Below are 20,355 nucleotides of genomic sequence, written 5' to 3'. Positions count from 1 at the left end.
CAGGATTTTAAAGGATTTTGGAGTACGGGAACATTTTTCCTGCAACTTCGTTCAAGTTGGTGTAAGATCCTGTAAGTTCATGAAGTACTGGATCAGAGCTAATATATGTATTGTTAATGGAGACAGCATATTGGTCATGGAAAGCAATAATTATCAGAACTGTTATCTTTATAAATATTGCCAGCCATGAACTATCAGTTAATTTGACAACCAGATTTTCATTTGCGCGAAAACTTAGCGGCATTTGAGTTTTTAGAATGGTAGAAAAATTTAGCTAATTTCTGTTGGATTACACAGGCCTGTAAATCAAATNCTTTATTTGCGCGAAAACTTAGCGGCATTTGATTTTTTAGAATGGTAGAAATATTTAGCTAATTTCTGTTGGATTACACAAATCAAATTTTTCCGCTTTCCAATAATTATTTTTTTCAATATCTAGGTATGTTAATTTAAAATACAAATTTGGTTCTTTTCTTACATGTTAGAACTTTTAGCAACTTGCATGAAAAGCCAAAAATTAATTAATGTAGAATAGAATTTTTACTTAAAACCATTAGTATCAATAATAATACTCATAGAGAGTTTACGAAGTTAACGCTAGCAATGTACGGTAATGCAAATAAAATTATAAAAAAAAATTCTCGGAAAATTTTCGTGATGAAATTTTTTATTATTTTTTTTACGTACTCAAATCGCTAACTAGTTTTTTAAGGGGAAAACCACACAGGCCTGTGTTATTTTTGATTATGTACTTGGATGTGAAATAACACATTTTCTAAAATTTTTTAAGCAGATTTGCGCTCCAGTGAAACGAACATACTTATTTTAAGCCATCTTACAAAATCTTTTATCAAGATGACAAGGGATGACGGAAATTCGTTCCAAAATAAATCATAAAAAATCCCCTTACACAAATATTGCCGCTGATAAAACTTATGCATATCTGNCGATTTGCTCTCCAGTGAAACGAACATACTTATTTTAAGCCATCTTACAAAATCTTTTATCAAGATGACAAGGGATGACGGAAATTCGTTCCAAAATAAATCATAAAAAATCCCCTTACACAAATATTGCCGCTGATAAAACTTATGCATATCTGGCAAACAAAATGACATATGGTAGGCAATAATTTTCGCCTGTGGAGACACGTCGTTAGCTAGTAATTCAGTGTTGTAAAAGGTAAAATTTTATCGATTGCAGCTAAAAGGCGTTTACACTGTTCAACTTTTACAGGCGATTAGTTGAAAAAAAGTTTATATCATTTAACTGAAAGGTGAACAATGTAAACGCCTTTTANCGACACGTCGTTAGCTAGTAATTCAGTGTTGTAAAAGGTAAGATTTTATCGATTGCAGCTAAAAGGCGTTTACACTGTTCAACTTTTACAGGCGATTAGTTGAAAAAAAGTTTATATCATTTAACTGAAAGGTGAACAATGTAAACGCCTTTTAAATACAATGATTGTGTACGATTAGGAAATAATAATATTCTGAACGATTTTTTTTTAAATTTCATCACTGCTAAAAAACTTGAAAAGGAGGACAAGGAGGACATTTTTGCTCAAAAGGAGGACAGAGAAGGACAAACTTTTTGAGGAGGACAATCNGAAGGAGGACATTTTTGGTCAAAAGGAGGACAGAGAAAGACAAAATTTTTGAGGAGGACGAATCACGTTTGAGGAGGACAATCCTCCTCAAAGGAGGGCGGTTGGTCAGCTTACATTAAAGCATAGTCCGAAACAGGCTTCGGAGAAGGTTGTATGCGCTCATTGCCTCACAATTAAAGGAGTCACAATTCAGAATTCTCCCGAAGTGAAGTATCGAGAAGTAATTCAGGATACAAAACTGTCGTGTAAATTTAACGTGGAACACAAAACCTCTAAAGAATTGGCAGCATTTTTACGCAGGTCTTGTAAGCAGGTCTTTGGCAAAACGTGGGGTGTGCCACCATAGGGCATCCTCTGGATTTATACCTCTATGATCAGACCCATAATTATCTATTCGTCAGTGGTATAGTGGCGCAGATCCTCAATCAAGAGCGTGGGAAGTCTGCTTGCTAAACTTCAAATAACTACTGCCGTGTGCTGCCCTGATGCTTTCTCTACAATACGTGGCGCTGCTCTTGATGCACTGCTGCACTTACCGTCACTTTGTGTGCTCATACGTGGGAAAGCTTTAAAGGCCACCTGCAGACTAAAAAGAAACGGATGCTGATATAACACTGAGTGGGGCAAGGCGGAAATTGCTAGCGGCAGATTTCTGAGCACTTGTGTCTTTTCAATGCCACAGGATAGTACGCCACCTTTACCTTTGTTGAAGAGATTCTATAATGTTTAGTTCCCTGCGGCTGAATGCAGGTTTAATACCAGCACTGAGCCCGGAATCCCACGTAATCGAATCTTCAACGATGGCTCCAAAACTGACTCTCTTTTGGACTTTTCTCTGGGGAAATATGCTTCGGTTTTCCAGGCTGAGGTATTTGCAGTGACGGCCAAACGGCATTGGGCAGCCCTCTAACTACTTACTTCCAAACTCTGGGTGCCAGTTCAACCGGCAGTAACCTATCGTCCATAACTATAATATCTATCATAGCATGAAGCACCGGAAGCCTTACCTTTGCAAAGCACATCAAAACCCTTTCGGTGATTGGCTTTAGAATAAACTAATTTAATAATAGCTAATTCCTGCGGTGGACAACATATTTACCGGTCTTTTATTTCAAAGAAAAAGTCAGTTGGTTGTTTTTCAAATACGGCGATGTGTGAATTTAAATTTTCGTTATTGCTCAGATCGAAGACAAATTTCCTTTTAATTTTCTAAATATATTTTTTTTTACAGTAAATAAATGATTATTGAGGATTAGGGATGGCAGCACGAAATGTCACAGTCTGCTTAATTGTGAGGTAGTTAATATGGCGCCCGAAAAGTGACAATGAAACTACCTTCTTTTTTCATTCACACACATTCATAATTTTGCTTTGAATAAAAATGTACTGAAAAGTTATGATTTTTTTAGCATGACAAATTCTAATGTACTGATTTCGCGCATGAAAAATCTGGCAACCCTAATTTTATGAGAAGATTTTTCATGGCAAAAATACCCTCGGACGTTCGCCATTGCCTGCCAAGGGGCGACCACTGTTAAGAAAACACCTTTTTCTATGTTTATTTCGGTACGGCAATCATACCAACTCTCTGTGCAGCAAAACATGTGCGCCCAACAATGCAAGGAAAGCTTAACGTCGAAAAGCTTCACTCACAACAGACGGCCAATTTATTCGCCACTCGACTCACACACCTGCTCTCTGAGAGCACTCTTCAACAATCCGACATACGCGAGCAGTGGAACCACATTTCCCGATCATAAAGTACAACCGCCGAAGAAGTAGTTGGATTTCAGCGAGCCAGAAAGAACCACTGGTACGATGAGGAATGTCAAGAAGCCGCAGAGAAAAAAGATGCCGCCTACAAGGCCACGCTGCGATCGGGCGCAACGCGAGCCATGTGGGACCGTTATAGGGAACTGAAGAAGGAAGCGAGACGTATTTGCCGCAATAAGAAGAGAGAGGCCGAAATACGTGAGTGCGAAGAGCTTGAGATGCTGGCCGACAGGAAGACTGCCCGAAAATTCTTCCAGAGGGTTAGGTAACTTACAGAAGGTTTCAAGACCAGGGCGAACTCCTGTAAGAACAACAATGGCGATCTAGTGACCGATGTCCAGAATATACTTAAATTGTGGAGGGAACACTTTTATAACCTACTGAATGGTAGCAGCGCTGAAAGTAGTGAGGAAGACGAACCCGAGTCCCCAGTCGATGATGATGGAGTAGCTGTCCCACCGCCTGACTATGACGAGGTACGAATAGCGATTACGCGGTTGAAAAACAACAAAGCTGCTGGAGCTGACGGCCTGCCAGCCGAGCTATTCAAGTACGGCGGCGAGGAGCTGATGAGGTGCATGCATCAGCTCGTATGCAGAATATGGTCAGATGAACGCATGCCCGACGACTGGAATTTAAGTGTGCTCTGCCCAATCCACAAGAAAGGCGACCCCGCCATACGCGCCAACTACCGCGGAATTAGCCTTCTAAGCATAGGTTACAAGGTCTTATCGAGCGTATTGTGCGAAAGACTGAAGCCCACCGTCAACGAGCTGATTGGACCTTATCAGTGTGGCTTTAGGCCTGGAAAATCCACCATAGATCAGGTATTCACAATACGCCAAATCTTGGAAAAGACCCGCGAGAATAGGATCGACACACACCATCTATTTGTTGATTTCAAAGCCACTTTCGACAGCACGAAGAGAAGTTACCTTTATGCCGCGATGTCTGAATTTGGTATCCCCGCGAAACTAATACGGCTGTGTAAAATGACGTGGAGCAATACCACCAGCTCTATCAGAATAGGGCCTCTCCGAGCCGTTTGATACCAAACGAGGCTTCAGACAAGGGGACTCCCTTTCATGTGATTTCTTTAATCTGTTGTTGGAGAAGATAATAATAGCCGCAGAACTGAACCGCTCAGGCACAATACTTTACAAGAGCGTACAATTGCTGGCGTATGCCGACGACATCGATATTATCGGTAAAAACAAGGGCTACGTCTGTTCTGCCCTCTCGGGATTGGATAGAGAAGCCAAGCGAATGGGTCTGGTGGTGAACGAGGACAAAACGAAGTATCTCCTGTCATCAAACAAACAGTCAGAGCATACGCGTCTTGGCACCCACGTCACTGTAGACAGTTACAAGTTTGAAAAAGTGCACGACTCAGTTTATTTGGGAACCAGTATTAACACCAATAATAATGCCAGCCTTGAAATCCAACGGAGAATCACTCTTACCAACAAGTGCTACTTTGGGCTGAGTAGGCAATTGAGAAGTAAAGTCCTCTCTCGTCGTACAAAGATCATGCCTGTGCTGGTGTATGGCGCGGAGGCATGGACAATGAAAGCATCTGATGAGGCGGCCCTTGGAGTTTTCGAGAGAAAGATACTGCGAAAGGTGATGACGAATATCCCAGACGATTTAACGATGAGCTGTATGAGCTTTACAACGATATAGACATAGTGCAGCGAATTAAAATTCAGCGGCTCCCCTGGCTTGGCCATGTCGTTCGAATGGACAGAAACGCTCCTGCTCTGAAAATATTCAACGCGGGCCGCGATATTGGTAACAGAGGAAGAGGAAGGCCTCCTCTGCGTAGGAAAGACCAGGTGGAGAAGGACTTGGCTTCACTTGGCATTTCCGATTGGCGTCAGTTGGCACAGAAGAGAAATGACTGGCGTGCTGTTTTGGAGACGGCCGAAATCGCTTAGGCGGTTACAGCGCCAATAAAGAAGAAGAATAATCATACCAACTACGAGTACATATTAGAGGTTTACGCCGCCGCCGTATTTTGGGATGCCGCCGAGTCATGGAAACATCGGCGCGGCGGCGTCGGTTGTTCTGCGCCTGAGGATTAATGTACAAAATATTCATGATATACATATTGACAATTTTAACAATTAATTTATTTCGTTACCCATATCTCAAACTTTTTGTAATATTAAAATAACTAAACAACATTTCGTAAATATTTCGAGCTTTTTAATTAGATTTCTTAGAAAGATTTTGAGTGTGCAGGTTTGTAGCCCATTGGATTCTAGTAGAAAAAGTGCAAGCCATTTGGCTAAAAATTATCATTAATTTTTTTGAAGGTTAATATTGTTAACCATTTTAAAGTTATTAACAGACAACTTATATGGGGTATAGTTCCTTTGTACGAGCAATTACACGGTCGAAAACGCATTAAATCGCCAGTTTTTACTTTTAAAGCGCTAATGAAATATATTATTTAACTAAATTATTCAAAAAGCACAAATTTTTTACAACGATAAGTTGTTTATTTTGTTATTAAAAAGTGAACAATACTTCTGTTCGTCGAGTAAAAAATTTGTACGAATTTGTACGAATTATAAAGATTTTTTGTTCAAATCGCGTTCGAGCAGACCAAAAAATTATCAATCACTCAAATATTGAGAGCGGAAAGTGGCAGGGAGCTTGGAGAGAAGTCGCAAATTCTTGTTGGCAAAAATTTAGTCAGCAAGAATTTGCAATCACGAAAAATATACATACATACGATTGTGGCAAATGGTTGCGTTTTTGTCGACGCTAATTTGAATAAAGGAGTTCGGTACATTTAAAAATGTATAAATGTGAGCGATTTTCCAATGAAGAATGTATATAAGTAAATACTTGTTTACTTAATTAATGTAGTTAATTCCAAAGATTTGAAATGTACTCGGCTGAAAAAATTTTATTCGTTATCGGAATGCAATCGTAATCATTTGCTAATTTTCGAGTGAAGTATTTTGGAGGGATTTTGGAGGAAAAGTGAGGTGATTATCGTAGTGACTACTTTGAAACACAATTATGACCGTTGGGTTATTCGATTTAATTTATTTATTAGCTGATTTGTTAATCGATAATTTTTTATATTAAAATATTTCAATAAACAGGCATATGCAGCGATTTCAAATAATTATTAGGGGGACAGGTAATAAGATCAACGGAAATAAGGTCAATTGACTTTATTTTCAACTCTGGTGCGAAATAAAGTCAATTGACATTATTACCTTTTCAAAAGCGAAATAAAGTCAACAAAAATTTGGAAATAAAGTCATTGGCGCTATTTCCTCATTCAAATGGAAATAGCGTCAACAATGCTTAAAGTATGTCGATTCATAGAAAAAAATGTTGTTCGTACAATAAACATTGCCCCGTAAGTGTTGTTTTTTAATAGATGAAAAAGGTTGTTGCCAAATGCTCAGTGTTGTGATATTAATCCACACACAATCATGAACTACCACCAATTGATTTTATTAAAAAAAATCTAATTACGAATATCTAAAAACACGATGCGAAAAACTAAACGCCTGCGCACAGCTGGAATACGAGAAATATTTGAAGAAATAGTGTAGAAATGATCCATAACTTGCAAAACATGGAGGAGCACTGAAAGAATTCTGTGTTTTAAATTAGCATATTTTGAACGAATTCGGAATGTCTAAGGTGGTAAGGTAAGGTAAAGAACCCAACCTTTCAATAAGGAAACAATTTTAGAAAAAAAATTTTCTTACACTGTATTCATGTCTCCGCCAGCAATTTGTGACGACATCATTTAAAAGCAGCTAAGGAGAACGACGACACTATTTATTAGATGGCACATTCAACGAGCCAATGTGCCAAAATGCGGGTATAAACAATTATTGATTATTTAATATCGGAACCGAGATCATATAAGTTAATTGATTGGTTTTCACACACTTTTGAAACACAAATTACATGCTTTTTTACTGCAGACAAGTTGTTGCCCCAAAACACGGCAGAAATCTTCCAATCAGGGCTGCCAACTCTCCTTAGTTATGAGGTGCCATATTGAGGATAAATAGTGCCAAAATGTGCCAAATAGAAAAATAAAAGTGCCAAAAAAGGTGTCATTCCAGTTAATCATTCACATTTAGCAATAAAATAAAACCAAATTTTCCAAACAAAAGTGCAATGATAAAATAAGATAAATCAGTTGAATAGCCTCTATAAATTAGAAAATTTTAGTTGACAAAAAGAAGTGCACGCAAACGATTTCACAAAAATGTATTGTAATGTTATTTTTTTTTTACAAAAGTGCCATTTTGGCACTTTGTGCCAAATTGAAAAATTAAGTACCATTTGAAGTAAAATAGGAACAAATGGCACGGTTTGAGCCAAGTTGGCATCCCTGCTTCCAATAACTTACAAATATAAAAATGTGAAATATCGAGGGCTTGAATTCATTAATACCCTCTATCTGCTAAACTAATTTGTGTGTCTGGGACTTATTACCTGTCGTTATATAATGTAGCATTAATATCACCGATGACATTAAAGCTTAGGTGAATTTTTATATCAGAATCTCATCTTTGGGAAAAGTGTGCAGATAGAGGGTATTATTGAATATAAGCCCTCGATGTTTAAAATATATAAAAATTTTACTTCAACGTATACAAAAAATAAATCTACCTGCGTTAGAGCACGTCGTGAGACGGGGAAGGGGGGGCGCACATTCAACGAGCCAATGTGCCAAAATGCGGGTGTAAACAATTATTGATTATTTAATATCGGAACCGATTTAATAACCGGAACCTTTTGAAACACAAACCCGCGGCGTAGCGTGACGTGGTGTGCACGCCGGTCGCGTGGGGTACGCGGGGCGCGAGCGCGAGCGCGACGTTCGCGGTGTGGCGCGATGACGCGGACCGCCACGAAACTAAGCAAATTTAGTGTTTGAAAGAGCAATAATGTCAATTGATTTTATTTCGAAATAAAGTCAATTGACCTTATTTCCGTTGCTCTTATTACCTGTCACCAATTATTTGGGGTCTTTTTAGTTTGTTGCGTTACAATTTAATAAGAATTGGTTTCCTATGTTCTTTGGTATGTGGTTAATGGCCAGATGCGCCGGCGCAATTTGAGACGCTGGCATCGCCGCTGCCGCCGATTATTTCTAAGATTGACGACGCGCCGCCGCTATTTCTATCGGCCTAAATCTCTAGTACATGTACTTGAAAATAGATGATTGCGTCACGGTCATGCTGTTTGCAGAACTTTTCCTTGCGTGTGCAACTCAAGCCGACTGCCGACCGACGTGTTTATTCATACCGAAATTTAAGCGATGGTAAACGAACCAGCCCTGATTTGTACTTAAGTATGTATCTGTTGAATTATTGAACAGCCAAATATTAATAATTTCACGGAACCCTGGTGACTTTTGCACGGAACCCTTCGGTTCCGCTGAACCTATTTTAGGAAGCCCTGGTTTACAGAATTGTGAAAACACTATATTTGATACGTGCGCCGGGTATATAAAGTTCGGTTTCGCCCGAACTTATACTTCTTTACTTGTTTAATATTGAACTGTACATTTAAGTCCTGATTGTAATCCGAGTACACAAAAAAGTCAGTAATTAAGATAGTCTTCCAATATTTCATTATTTTCTGTCCACAGCTGATCTTGGCACAATTGCAAATGGGCTTGACCTGCAGGGACCAATATTTCTTCATGAGCCACCACATCGCATCGAATTTTCAAATAATACTGGAGGTTTGATTGAATGCTCTGGACATGGTAGTCCTCCTCCAGAGGTGAGTATTGGTGTTTTCGTTTCTACCAAAAATTTCGACTTTTGATTGCCCTATTTGTGGTCGATTTTAAAATAAGGGCACACAGTGAGAAAATTTCGGGTTCGTTTCTTAAAATTTCACAGTAACACTGTAAGGAAAAAAGGGAAATTTCTGCCCTTTGAAGCTTTTTCAGGGGAGATGGTTGCTCTGAAAATCAGATGGTTGCTTAAAACCACAATATTATGAAACGTGTGAGCTAGACAAGGATAAGAAGGCAAAACCATGCCCTTTTACGGGGTTGAGTGTAATCTCAAACACATTTTGCACCGTGCAAGGTCATCATTTTCTGGAAGCAACGAAACCACCATAATTCTTCTAAATATTGGAATTGATTCAAAGCATGTTTTCTTAATAATTGTATTATTTGCAGGTGGAATGGACCCCAATACCTCCACAACAAGATATGGTATTTACACTCTCGAATGGTAGTCTTATGTTCTATCCCTTTACAGCGGAGAAGTACAGACATGAAGTACATGCTACAGTTTACAGGTATATACACACATTCGAAATCTATAATAGTATCATTACTGATTTTAATCAAATTTTTCTATAAGAATAAGCGTGTTTTTTCTACACGCATACGTATCTGCGGTTAAAATTTGTATGGAGCAGTAAGCGACAAACTTTATGAGCGGTTATGAATAGTTGTCGATAAAATCAAAATTACTTGTTTTCAAATGGAAATTGTCGATGTTTGTTTTTTTACACGTTAGGCGTAGATGTATATGCGTGTAAAAAAACACGGCTAATATATATCCTACATATGTATATATGAATCATTTACAAACAAAGTGAACATGGCAGGTAGTTCTTTATATTTTTTTAAGATTGATAAATTTATCCTCTGAAATCGTTTGCTGAAAATTTGTGCTATATCGCTTGCAAGCTCTTCAAAAATTATTCTTATACCTTTCATGAGCATGAAATGGTATAATAACCAGGATTGCCACTTTGGTAAATTGTTAGCAAAATTGGTAGAACAAATTTGGGTTGGTAAAAAGATAACTTTTTCATTTTGGCAGGTTTTTGTTGAAGTATTATGTTTGAAAAATAAATAAAACTTTTCGATCCCGCTTTAGTTTTCGTAATTAAATATCTTTATTTTATAAATTCATTTCCAAAAGTGTATTTTAGGCTATTGCGTTAATTTTCGAACGTTTTAAGGCGGATTAATCGTTCGTGTCCGGACACTTTTTGTTAGTAATTTCACGCGCTCCATTCCCACTCCGTCTCATTGAGAGAACGACAAAAATGTGCTGAACACTAATTGTTCGAATCAAATTGATTTCGATTTTCTGTCCGAACGATTTGATGATTCGGGTTGCCGCGTTCTCCTTTATATACGTTTGCAGCGAATTGCAAACTTCAAAATCGCATGTAGGCAACAAGATCATCAGCTGTTTGCTTGAGAGCAAAATAAAATGTGCCGAACTGAACGAAGAACCGTATTTCAGCACCCTCTCTGGCAAAAAGGTTTTTAGAGCAAATAAAAAGTTGTCCGGACACGAACAGTGAGCCCGCCTTTATTGCACAAATTTTATATACCTACTACATATGCATGTAGATCGATAAAAGGCGAACATATCGTGCTCCATTTAAAACTCATATAACTGGAATCCTAAGGAGCTTCCGATTGCCTACATATTTTAAATGATTCTTTAGATCAGGGGTTTCCAAGCTTTTTTCACCTCGGAACCCTTGTTGTGCTAAAAAAATTTCGCGGCACCCCTACTCTTCAAATGTATACGAAAACAAGAAAACACAATGAAAACTTTATGCTCCTTTAGCTTTAATGTGAAGACTGAAATTGTTTTGATGATTTCATTGTTTTCTTTAAGTTTATTGGGAGCTTTGACAATTTTACCCTGAAATCATTTGACGCTGAAAGCTTGCTGATGTATTTGTTTTTAACCGACTTTACAAAAAGGAGAAGGTTATCAATTCGTCGGAATATTTTTTTATTATTTTTTTCTATGTATTGTGGCGAACACTGCGGCAACACAAAGCGAACAACGAAAATTAGCAGAATGTTCGAGGAATGACGTGGAATGTTCCACAAAGAGAAACGTCAAGTTGGATGAACACTGCAAACAGCGAGAGAAAGAGAATGAGCGATAAACTTCAGAACGTTCTAGAGTTGCCATAAGTGCGAGCGCAGGTATATAAGGGCGTCGCCACAGCGAAGTGAGTGAGTTACGAGTCAGCAAGCTACAAGTAAAGTGAGCAGAGAAGTGAGTTGCAAATATGCAAGCTATAAGTTTAATTGTGTTAACAAGTTTTGTAAAGCGTTGTATTGCTTTAACAAGTATTGTAAAGTGTTTTTACCGTATTAGCGGGTACTGTAAATTGTTTGTTGTACAATAAAGTTAATTGTACTACAATTTGGTCATCGTTAGCATTTATTTAACAATCCAGAGATACGAAACGAAAGATATTTGGGAAATCCCTCGAGGTTTCAAGGATAATCGTAACAATTGGTGTCAGAAGTGGGATTTTTAAATAAATCCCGAATGAGGAACTACTAAAAATGGCGAAAATTTAGGACTTAAAAATTGAGGAGCTGAAACAGGAGTTGGAAAAGCGTAATTTGGCCACCTCCGGAAGAAAAGTGGAATTGTTATCCCGGTTGCGAGAGGTATGGAAGCTGAAGGCATCGACGTGAACAAATACGACTTCCAGGGTAAACCCGACGATGCATCCGCAAATGACGAACAGAAGGATGAGGCTGCATGTTCGTCGAAGGATGTGCATCAGACATCCGGGAAGGTTGAAGAACAGCAAAAGGCTCCTTCGTCATCAACAGCTATGGACATGAACACGTTATTGGCTGCCATGTCACAGATAATGCATGCACAGGATACACGCATGTCACAGATGTCATGACAGCTGTCGTCACAGATACAAGCGCTGGAGACACGTATATCTTCAGAGGTATCAGCGCAGGTGTCATCGCAGGTGTCATCCCATTTAGAAACTCAGCTACAGGATAAAAAAATTACATGACAAACTTGAAGAGAGACAGGAGAAAGTCGAAGCAAAGGTAGAAGAATTGGAAGGTCGTCTTCGTGATTTACAGCTGAATCGTCCAGTTACTTCGACGAACGCTCCTAAGGTAAATACCCCATCTTTTGACGGCACGATTCCTTTCCAGGTCTTTAACACTAACGGCTACAGCAAATCGTTGGAGCATGGAGGATAAATCTGCTGCGTTATTTGTCGCATTAAAAGGACCTGCAGCGGAAATCTTGCAGACTATTCCGGACTGCGAAAGGAACAATTACAACGCGTTAATGGGTGCAGTGGAAAGACGTTATGGTAGCGAGCACCGGCGACAGATCTACCAGATCGTGAAACGGCGGCGCTCCTAAGTAGACCAGCGTACAAAGCCCATCGAGTGGAAGTGGAGACACCGGACGAGACAAATGAAATGCTGAAGAAGCTAATCCAACCGCTGGTCGAGAAAAAGCATGGATCTGGCAATTGTTTTAAATGTGGAAAGCCAGGTCACTTCACCCGCGATTGCAGTGCAAGTTCCAATGGGCTCAACAATTCAGTAGGGCGCAAACGCAGGGCANCGTGAAACGGCGGCGCTCCTAAGTAGACCAGCGTACAAAGCCCATCGAGTGGAAGTGGAGACACCGGACGAGACAAATGAAATGCTGAAGAAGCTAATCCAACCGCTGGTCGAGAAAAAGCATGGATCTGGCAATTGTTTTAAATGTGGAAAGCCAGGTCACTTCACCCGCGATTGCAGTGCAAGTTCCAATGGGCTCAACAATTCAGTAGGGCGCAAACGCAGGGCAGAGGGAGACGAATCCAACTCCAATCAGTCGTTAAACTAAAACGAGCCAGCACGAGGGGCCGCGTGCTGGCTTCAGAAGTTGAAGGGCCCATAATCTCCGTCTCTCAAATTGGCCGGAATGCGAGCAACCTCACTATTGGGGGATGTGTGAATGGGCAGGTGCGAGTGCTGACAGTGGATACTGGAGCGTTACAATCCATTATTCGACCTGATGTGACTACTTTTTATGTGAAGCCACTACCTGGNCGAGGGGCCGCGTGCTGGCTTCAGAAGTTGAAGGGCCCATAATCTCCGTCTCTCAAATTGGCCGGAATGCGAGCAACCTCACTATTGGGGGATGTGTGAATGGGCAGGTGCGAGTGCTGACAGTGGATACTGGAGCGTTACAATCCATTATTCGACCTGATGTGACTACTTTTTATGTGAAGCCACTACCTGGGGCAAAGCTGCACACTGCAACTGGTGAGCGAACCCAAGTGTTAGGAGAAGTACTTTGCGAGGTAATAATCGACGGGCTGGCCTCGTACACGAGGTTTATTGTGGCAGATATTGTGGATGAAGTCATCATCAGCGTGGATTTCCTACTTGGGCGAGGCATGATGATTGACCTCCAGGGAATGATCCTAACCTATGGCGACAGGAAAGTGCCACTTGGGGTTGGTTATGACAACCAGTGCTTCAGCAGACGGTTGGTCTTAGAGGAAGTGCCGAAGATTCCACCAGAAACGAAAGTGGTTAGTTGGGCAGATGTTGACAGAGATGGAGACGAAATGGTTTCGTCAGGAGAAGGAAGTGGTTCACCGCTACAGGAAAAGCGTGACGGTTCCACCAGCTCAGTGAAGAAGAGATCGCAACAAGGAAGTAGTCATGGTGAGCCAGGAAGTGATTCCGGCAGGAGGAAAGCCACTGAACCACGTTGCAATGGTGATACGCCGGTGGCCGGAAATGGAAGCGGCTGTGGAAGCAGTAGGCGCGCTTTGAAGTGTACAGAAAAAGGTGGTTGGCAAAGGCGAGCAGTTAAGCCGGAAGCCAAGGGTGAGATTACACATGTCCGGTCAATGAAGTTAGCATCGGCGGAAGAGCGAAATACGAAACGACGGCGGAAGCTTCAGCGTAAGGATCCGGATGTAGCAAGATGTGCTAACGGCAGTGCAGCACGAAGGCGGGAGCCTGGGTATCATGAACAGATGATGCGGCATGGATCTGGCGAAAAGGGTGCCGACGAGAAAAGGCATGGTCTGGTCACCACCAGTGGCCGGCAGAAGCACGACCATGTGAGATGGTGCACTCCCGGAGATAAGCCGGAAGCAATGTCCTGTAACGCATGGTAGTTGTACTTGTCGCAGCAGAAGAAAAGCTTCAACTCCAAGCAATGACGTGACTGGAAACATTCGAAGATTAACAAACGGCTGAAGGACGCAGTACGTCAAATCCAGACAATGGAGAGACCGAGGACCAAGATGAAAGTGGTCCACTTGAAAAGACTTGCAGCGGTTGGAGCGGCAAGTATGTCTGATGGGGCCGATCAGACTTAGGTGGAGGGCAGTGTGGTGAATACAGCGGCAATACAAAGCGAACAACGAGAAATAGGCAGAATGTTCGAGGAATGACGTAGAATGTTCCACAAAGAGAAACGTCAAGTTGGATGAACACTGCGAACAGCGAGAGAAAGAGAATGTAGCGATAAACTTCAGAACGTTCTAGAGTTGCCTTAAGTGCGAGCGCAGGTATATAAGGGCGCCGCCACAGCGAAGTGAGTGAGTTACGAGGCAGCAAGCTACAAGTAAGCTATAAGTTTAATTGTATTAACAATTTTATTAAAGCGTTGTATTGCTTTAACAAGTATTGTAAGTGTTTTTACTGTATTAGCGAGTATTGTAAATTGTTTGTTGTACAATAAAGTTAACTGTACTACAATTTGGTCATCGTTAGCATTTATTTAACAATCCAGAGATACGAACCGAAGGATATTTGGGAAATCCCTCGAGGTTTCAAGGATAAACGTAACAGTATGTTGCCGCATAACTTTGGACCACGTTAACCGATTACTATAATTCTTTTTTAAAGGAAAGGTGTTACTTGACAGGTGGTCTCATTTGGTTTAAATCTGATCAGTTGATCATGAATAGATTAACGATAATCTAAAATTCTTAAATGGGAATTGAAATCGGTTTTGTTTTTTTTCTCTTAAAAATTACTTGTTTATGTAAGCATTTGTTGAAAATGCAGTCTCACATAGAAATGTAAAAGTAAGGTCCCTACTACGAGTTGCATTCGACTGTGATCGAAATTGCTGATCCAACGAATTTTCGTTTGGTATTATGACGCTCATTCGATGAAGAATAGCGCTTGTTCACAATAATATATTTTTCACCGCTGAGAAGCTTTTTTTTTACAAATCGTGCAAACTAAAGAGCGTGCTTATACATATGTATGTAAATTTGTGCAAATTAAAATGAAATAAAAAAGCGAGTTTATAAAAACGTGGTAAAAATTGAATACAACGGAGTTCTTGTTCAACGGTTCGTCGAGGATGAGAGCTTGGTAAACTGGCCAGGAGTAGAAAATATTTAAGAGGGTTTAAGTGTTGTCTTTCGAATATATTTTGACATAAAATATATTTAAGAAATTTTTCTACAGGTTTATTAAAAACTTCCGACTGTCTAAAGAGGCGCTTGTGAGCCAAATCTATTTAAAATATTTTAAAACAGTCATGCCCAGCGCAGGGACACTTGCATATGCAATACTGCCAGCGCAGGGCACTTGCTTATGGAGTTATGCCGACGTTGGGCATGACTGTTTTAAAACTATAAACCGCTGACGATTTTATTCTCACTTTCGATGTTCGATCTTTGATAACCAGCGAAGATCGAAAATCGAATGCAACTCATAATAAGGGCTTAAAAGTCACTAGCATTTTTAATGCATTTTTGCCAATGGCAGTGTTTTCTACATACACTTGCATCCAGAACTCTCTTGGCTCCCTTCGTAGTACTTAATAATCAAAGTGCTGTCTTCACTGATGTTCAGAAGGTTTTCAAAAGCTTAATTGGTCATCTCAGTAGGGTTTCTTTTCTGGCCACATGAAAATGGGTTTGTTATCCAGCTGAAGTCATCCTCAGAGTCAATATTGGGAAATTATTCGACAATGGTTTTTCTAAACCTTCCAAGTCAACGCTGGTAACGCGCGTTAACGCTAAGAAAATAATTTTGCAGCCAATTTCACGAAAGCAATTTAAGTGATAAATGATATTAACTTTTTGAATNGTTTCTTTTCTGGCCACATGAAAATGGGTTTGTTATCCAGCTGAAGTCATCCTCAGAGTCAATATTGGGAAATTATTCGACAATGGTTTTTCTAAACCTTCCAAGTCAACGCTGGTAACGCGCGTTAACGCTAAGAAAATAATTTTGCAGCCAATTTCACGAAAGCAATTTAAGTGATAAATGATATTAACTTTTTGAATTTTATATGGAAATTGCTAGTGAAACCGGCTGTTATCAATTTTCTTAGCGTTAATTTCGAAGTTCCATACGTTTTTCTGATTACTTTGTTTATTTATGGGGTTTTCATGCAAATTGCTAGAAATTCTAATTATTTATTTATTTATTTATTTATTTGAACAAAAGTGGTGGTACAAATAAGATAAGAATCTTTTTAAAGTACATCAACTGCATTTGGTATTTTATTATTGAGTAACAAATTAAATTAAATTAAAATAAAATAAGCTTAGCACTAACACAAAACATAAGTAAAGCCTTAACTAATCATAAGCACAATTAAACATATAGGTAGATGAAAATGAGTTCAGAGAGATAGATGAAAGGAAAAGAAAGAATATTATTCCAATCACACTCATCGCAGTGACCCAAAATAGTTATATATTAGCAATTTGTAGTTACCTCTATTTAACACAGACTTGACAGATTCTGGTATATTAGTCCAAAGTCTCACAGCGTTGATGAAAAACAATCTCGACGAGCTCAAAATAGCTCGTCATAAATTTTATTCCGAAAACCCACAGAAAAATTTTCATTTCTTGCAAAGGTGGTCATGGCTAACCATGTCAAATACCTTAGAAAAATCTAAGAGGCAAAGAAGAGTCAAGTCATTATTGTCAAAATGTATCCTTATGTCAAGTATTTTCATCACCGCAGTGGAGCAACTATGTTTTGGTCTAAACCCGGACTGAAGCGGTGATAATAAATTGTTTTTCTGGATGTGGGACGAGATTTACGCTGCCATTAAGGACTCACATACTTTTGCAAGCACTGGCAGTATGCTGATTGGTCTAAAATCACTGTGATACATGATTTATTATGTGAGTAATCGTACCTACAATGAATGGCAGTGCGAGTTTTATGAACTTCAGTGAAATCCCATCTTCACCAACAGCATCAGATCGAATACCAAACACAGCCCTCAGGACTTCACCTTCGCTAACTCCCTCAAATTTCAATTCCATTTCAAAATTACCCTGAGTCCGAAAGGTTCGCGAGGTTGGAGGAACAGTATTACTTTTCCCAGAGGAGAAATATTCATTTAAAACATTGGCATCTAAGTCACAGTCTGGTTTCAGACTTCCATGGACCTTAAGATTTTTTAAGTTGCGCAACAAAACTTTAGGCGGAATTGATAGGTGCAGCTTGGCATAACAGTAATTATGCTTCGCCTGTCTTATGATAGCAGTGGCTTTATTGCGAGCACTTTTATATTGAGACCAGGCAAAAACTGTCAATGCCCTTTTCCATTTTACATGTAGCTTATTACGTTTACTTATAGCTTGGCGTACTCTTTCAGAAAACCATGGACAAGATTCATTAACAGCCCGAACCGTAAAAAAATTAAGTCATAATCAGTTACAAAACCTATTTGGTCAAATTTAAGAACATGATTAGGGCTAGAGGTGATAAAGTAGTCCAGTAGGCTAGGATTTGAGTTATTGAAAAAGTGGAAAAGTTTGTTCACTATTACTAATCCAGAAGTAGATACATGTTCACGTAACTTAACAGCATATGAATCATTCAGTAGGAGGTTCACATTCAGATCAACACAAATAACATACAACTGATAGTCAATTATATACATACATAAAAATTGCAGCAAAAATGAGTCCAACAAATGACTTTTATGGGGATTAAAAACACACGACAGTAATATACTTGTTATACCATCGAGATTTCAGCAATATTAAACTCCGTTTCTGAACTAGAGGATACTGTCAAAGGTCGAATTTTTAGGTTANTAAACCATGGACAAGATTCATTAACAGCCCGAACCGTAAAAAAATTAAGTCATAATCAGTTACAAAACCTATTTGGTCAAATTTAAGACATGATTAGGGCTAGAGGTGATAAAGTAGTCCAGTAGGCTAGGATTTGAGTTATTGAAAAAGTGGAAAAGTTTGTTCACTATTACTAATCCAGAAGTAGATACATGTTCACGTAACTTAACAGCATATGAATCATTCAGTAGGAGGTTCACATTCAGATCAACACAAATAACATACAACTGATAGTCAATTATATACATAAAAATTGCAGCAAAAATGAGTCCAACAAATGACTTTTATGGGGATTAAAAACACACGAAAGTAATATACTTGTTATACCATCGAGATTTCAGCAATATTAAACTCCGTTTCTGAACTAGAGGATACTGTCAAAGGTCGAATTTTTAGGTTAGATTTGCAGTAGATTGCAACTCCTCCTCCTCTTTTATTCCTCCGGCCATGTCGCACTAGATTATAGTTTGGAATGGTGTAGTAAAAATCGCAAGTATCAGGACTAAACCATGTTTCAGATACACAAATGACGTCAACTAAGGACTCCTCAAAAACACTTCTGACGTAGTCCAACTTATCGCCACTGAGACTTCGTGCGTTAAAATTTACCACATTCAACCCTAGAGCCTTCTCACATAAAATGTCTAGCAAGAGACTGTGGTTTTCACCACCACTGCAGACCTTGTTGTTAACTGGGTTTAACATTACTAATTGTAAACATACAGGAGGCAACTACAAGCACATACGAGCATTTCACATGCATGTCTGTCTGTCTGTCTGTCTGTCTGTCTGTCTGTCTGTCTGTCTGTATATTTGTTCGCGCATCACTCGAAAACGAATGCATGGATTTGAATGCAGTTTTCAGCGATGTATTGCTAGAGGTCTAACTTAAAATATAGGAGGAACAAAATTTGAGAGTTGCCATGTTTGCAAATTGGAGTTTAAGTAAATTGATAAAAAAAAATAATATTGCAGCCTAAACGGACGGACAGAATCGAACAAAATTTTGACAGTATTGCCTGGGCCTATAATAGGATAAAAATATTGGCATTCGATTCCCATAAGCGTGAAATTTTTAATCAGCCATAACTTTGAAACTATAAGTCACATGGACTTGAAATTTGGTATGCAGTCATATACTATATTTTAGGTGCTTACAGTAGAGTATATATAAATAACTTTGTAAAAGTGGGCGTGGCTCATCCCATAGACTTGAAATTTGTTATCAATCATAACTTCGGAACCATAAGTCACATGAACTTGAAATTTTGTATACAGTCATATATATGGTAGGTGCTTATAGTATGGTATAAATAAATGAGTTTGTAGAAGTGGGCGTGGCACATCCAATAGGCGTGGAATATTTTATCTGCTATAACTCCGAAACTATAAGTCATATGAACTTTAAATTTGGTATACAGACATAACTATGGTAGGTGCTTACTGTAAGGTATATATAAATGAGTTTGCAAAAGGAGGCGTGGCACATCCCATAGGCGTGGAGTATTTTATCTATATATATAAAATAATAGCCGTTTTCGTTGTTCTGAGTTAAATCAAAAACTACTGCGTAAATTTCAGTCAAATTTTCAGAGGTCATACCTTGCATATATGGTCCTATTATAGGCTACCAGAAAACTCGCTAGGTGGCGCTGGGTTCGAGTTATTTATAAAAGTCGTATTTATGAACCGATTTCGGTGAAAATCAAACCGTGTACTACATTCATTATGAGAAATACGTATGCGAAAAATAGACCCTAGGTGGCGTTGGAGTCGAGTTATCTATAAAAATCGTATTTATGAACCGATTTCTTTTAAATTCAAAGTGTAAGCTACCAGCATGATGGAAAATACGTTTACCAAAAATAGATCTGCTAGGTGGCGCGGGAGTCGAGTTATTTATAAAATTGATATTTATGATCCGACTTCGTTCAAATTCAAAGTATAAGCTACCTGCATGATGAAAACCGATTTTGTTAATGCAAATTCGAAACGTGTATTACTTTTATGATGTTTTTTTTTCATTCGAGACATATTTATATGTACATACATACATAAAATGA

The 20,355-nt window shown here is 39.0% G+C and overlaps 1 protein-coding gene across 1 annotated transcript in view; it reads left to right on the top strand.

Annotated features, from left to right (window-relative positions):
• LOC108366853 (Down syndrome cell adhesion molecule-like protein Dscam2) overlaps nt 1-20,355 on the top strand; it is a 76,673-nt gene that overhangs the window by 2,991 nt on the left and 53,327 nt on the right. The window contains exons 2-6 of the mRNA XM_017621326.1: nt 9,027-9,163; nt 9,573-9,694; nt 9,925-9,926; nt 12,262-12,288; nt 13,682-13,711. Of these exons, the coding sequence (XP_017476815.1) occupies nt 9,027-9,163; nt 9,573-9,694; nt 9,925-9,926; nt 12,262-12,288; nt 13,682-13,711 (318 nt within the window). The remainder of the gene's footprint in view (nt 1-9,026; nt 9,164-9,572; nt 9,695-9,924; nt 9,927-12,261; nt 12,289-13,681; nt 13,712-20,355) is intronic.

Source organism: Rhagoletis zephyria, unplaced genomic scaffold (assembly GCF_001687245.7).
Source record: "Rhagoletis zephyria isolate East Lansing unplaced genomic scaffold, Rhagoletis_zephyria_1.1 Rzeph_scaffold_02424, whole genome shotgun sequence".
NCBI classification, from domain to species: domain Eukaryota; kingdom Metazoa; phylum Arthropoda; class Insecta; order Diptera; family Tephritidae; genus Rhagoletis; species Rhagoletis zephyria.
Note: the sequence above shows the minus strand (reverse complement) of the source record. Positions and strands in the feature narration are given on the sequence as shown.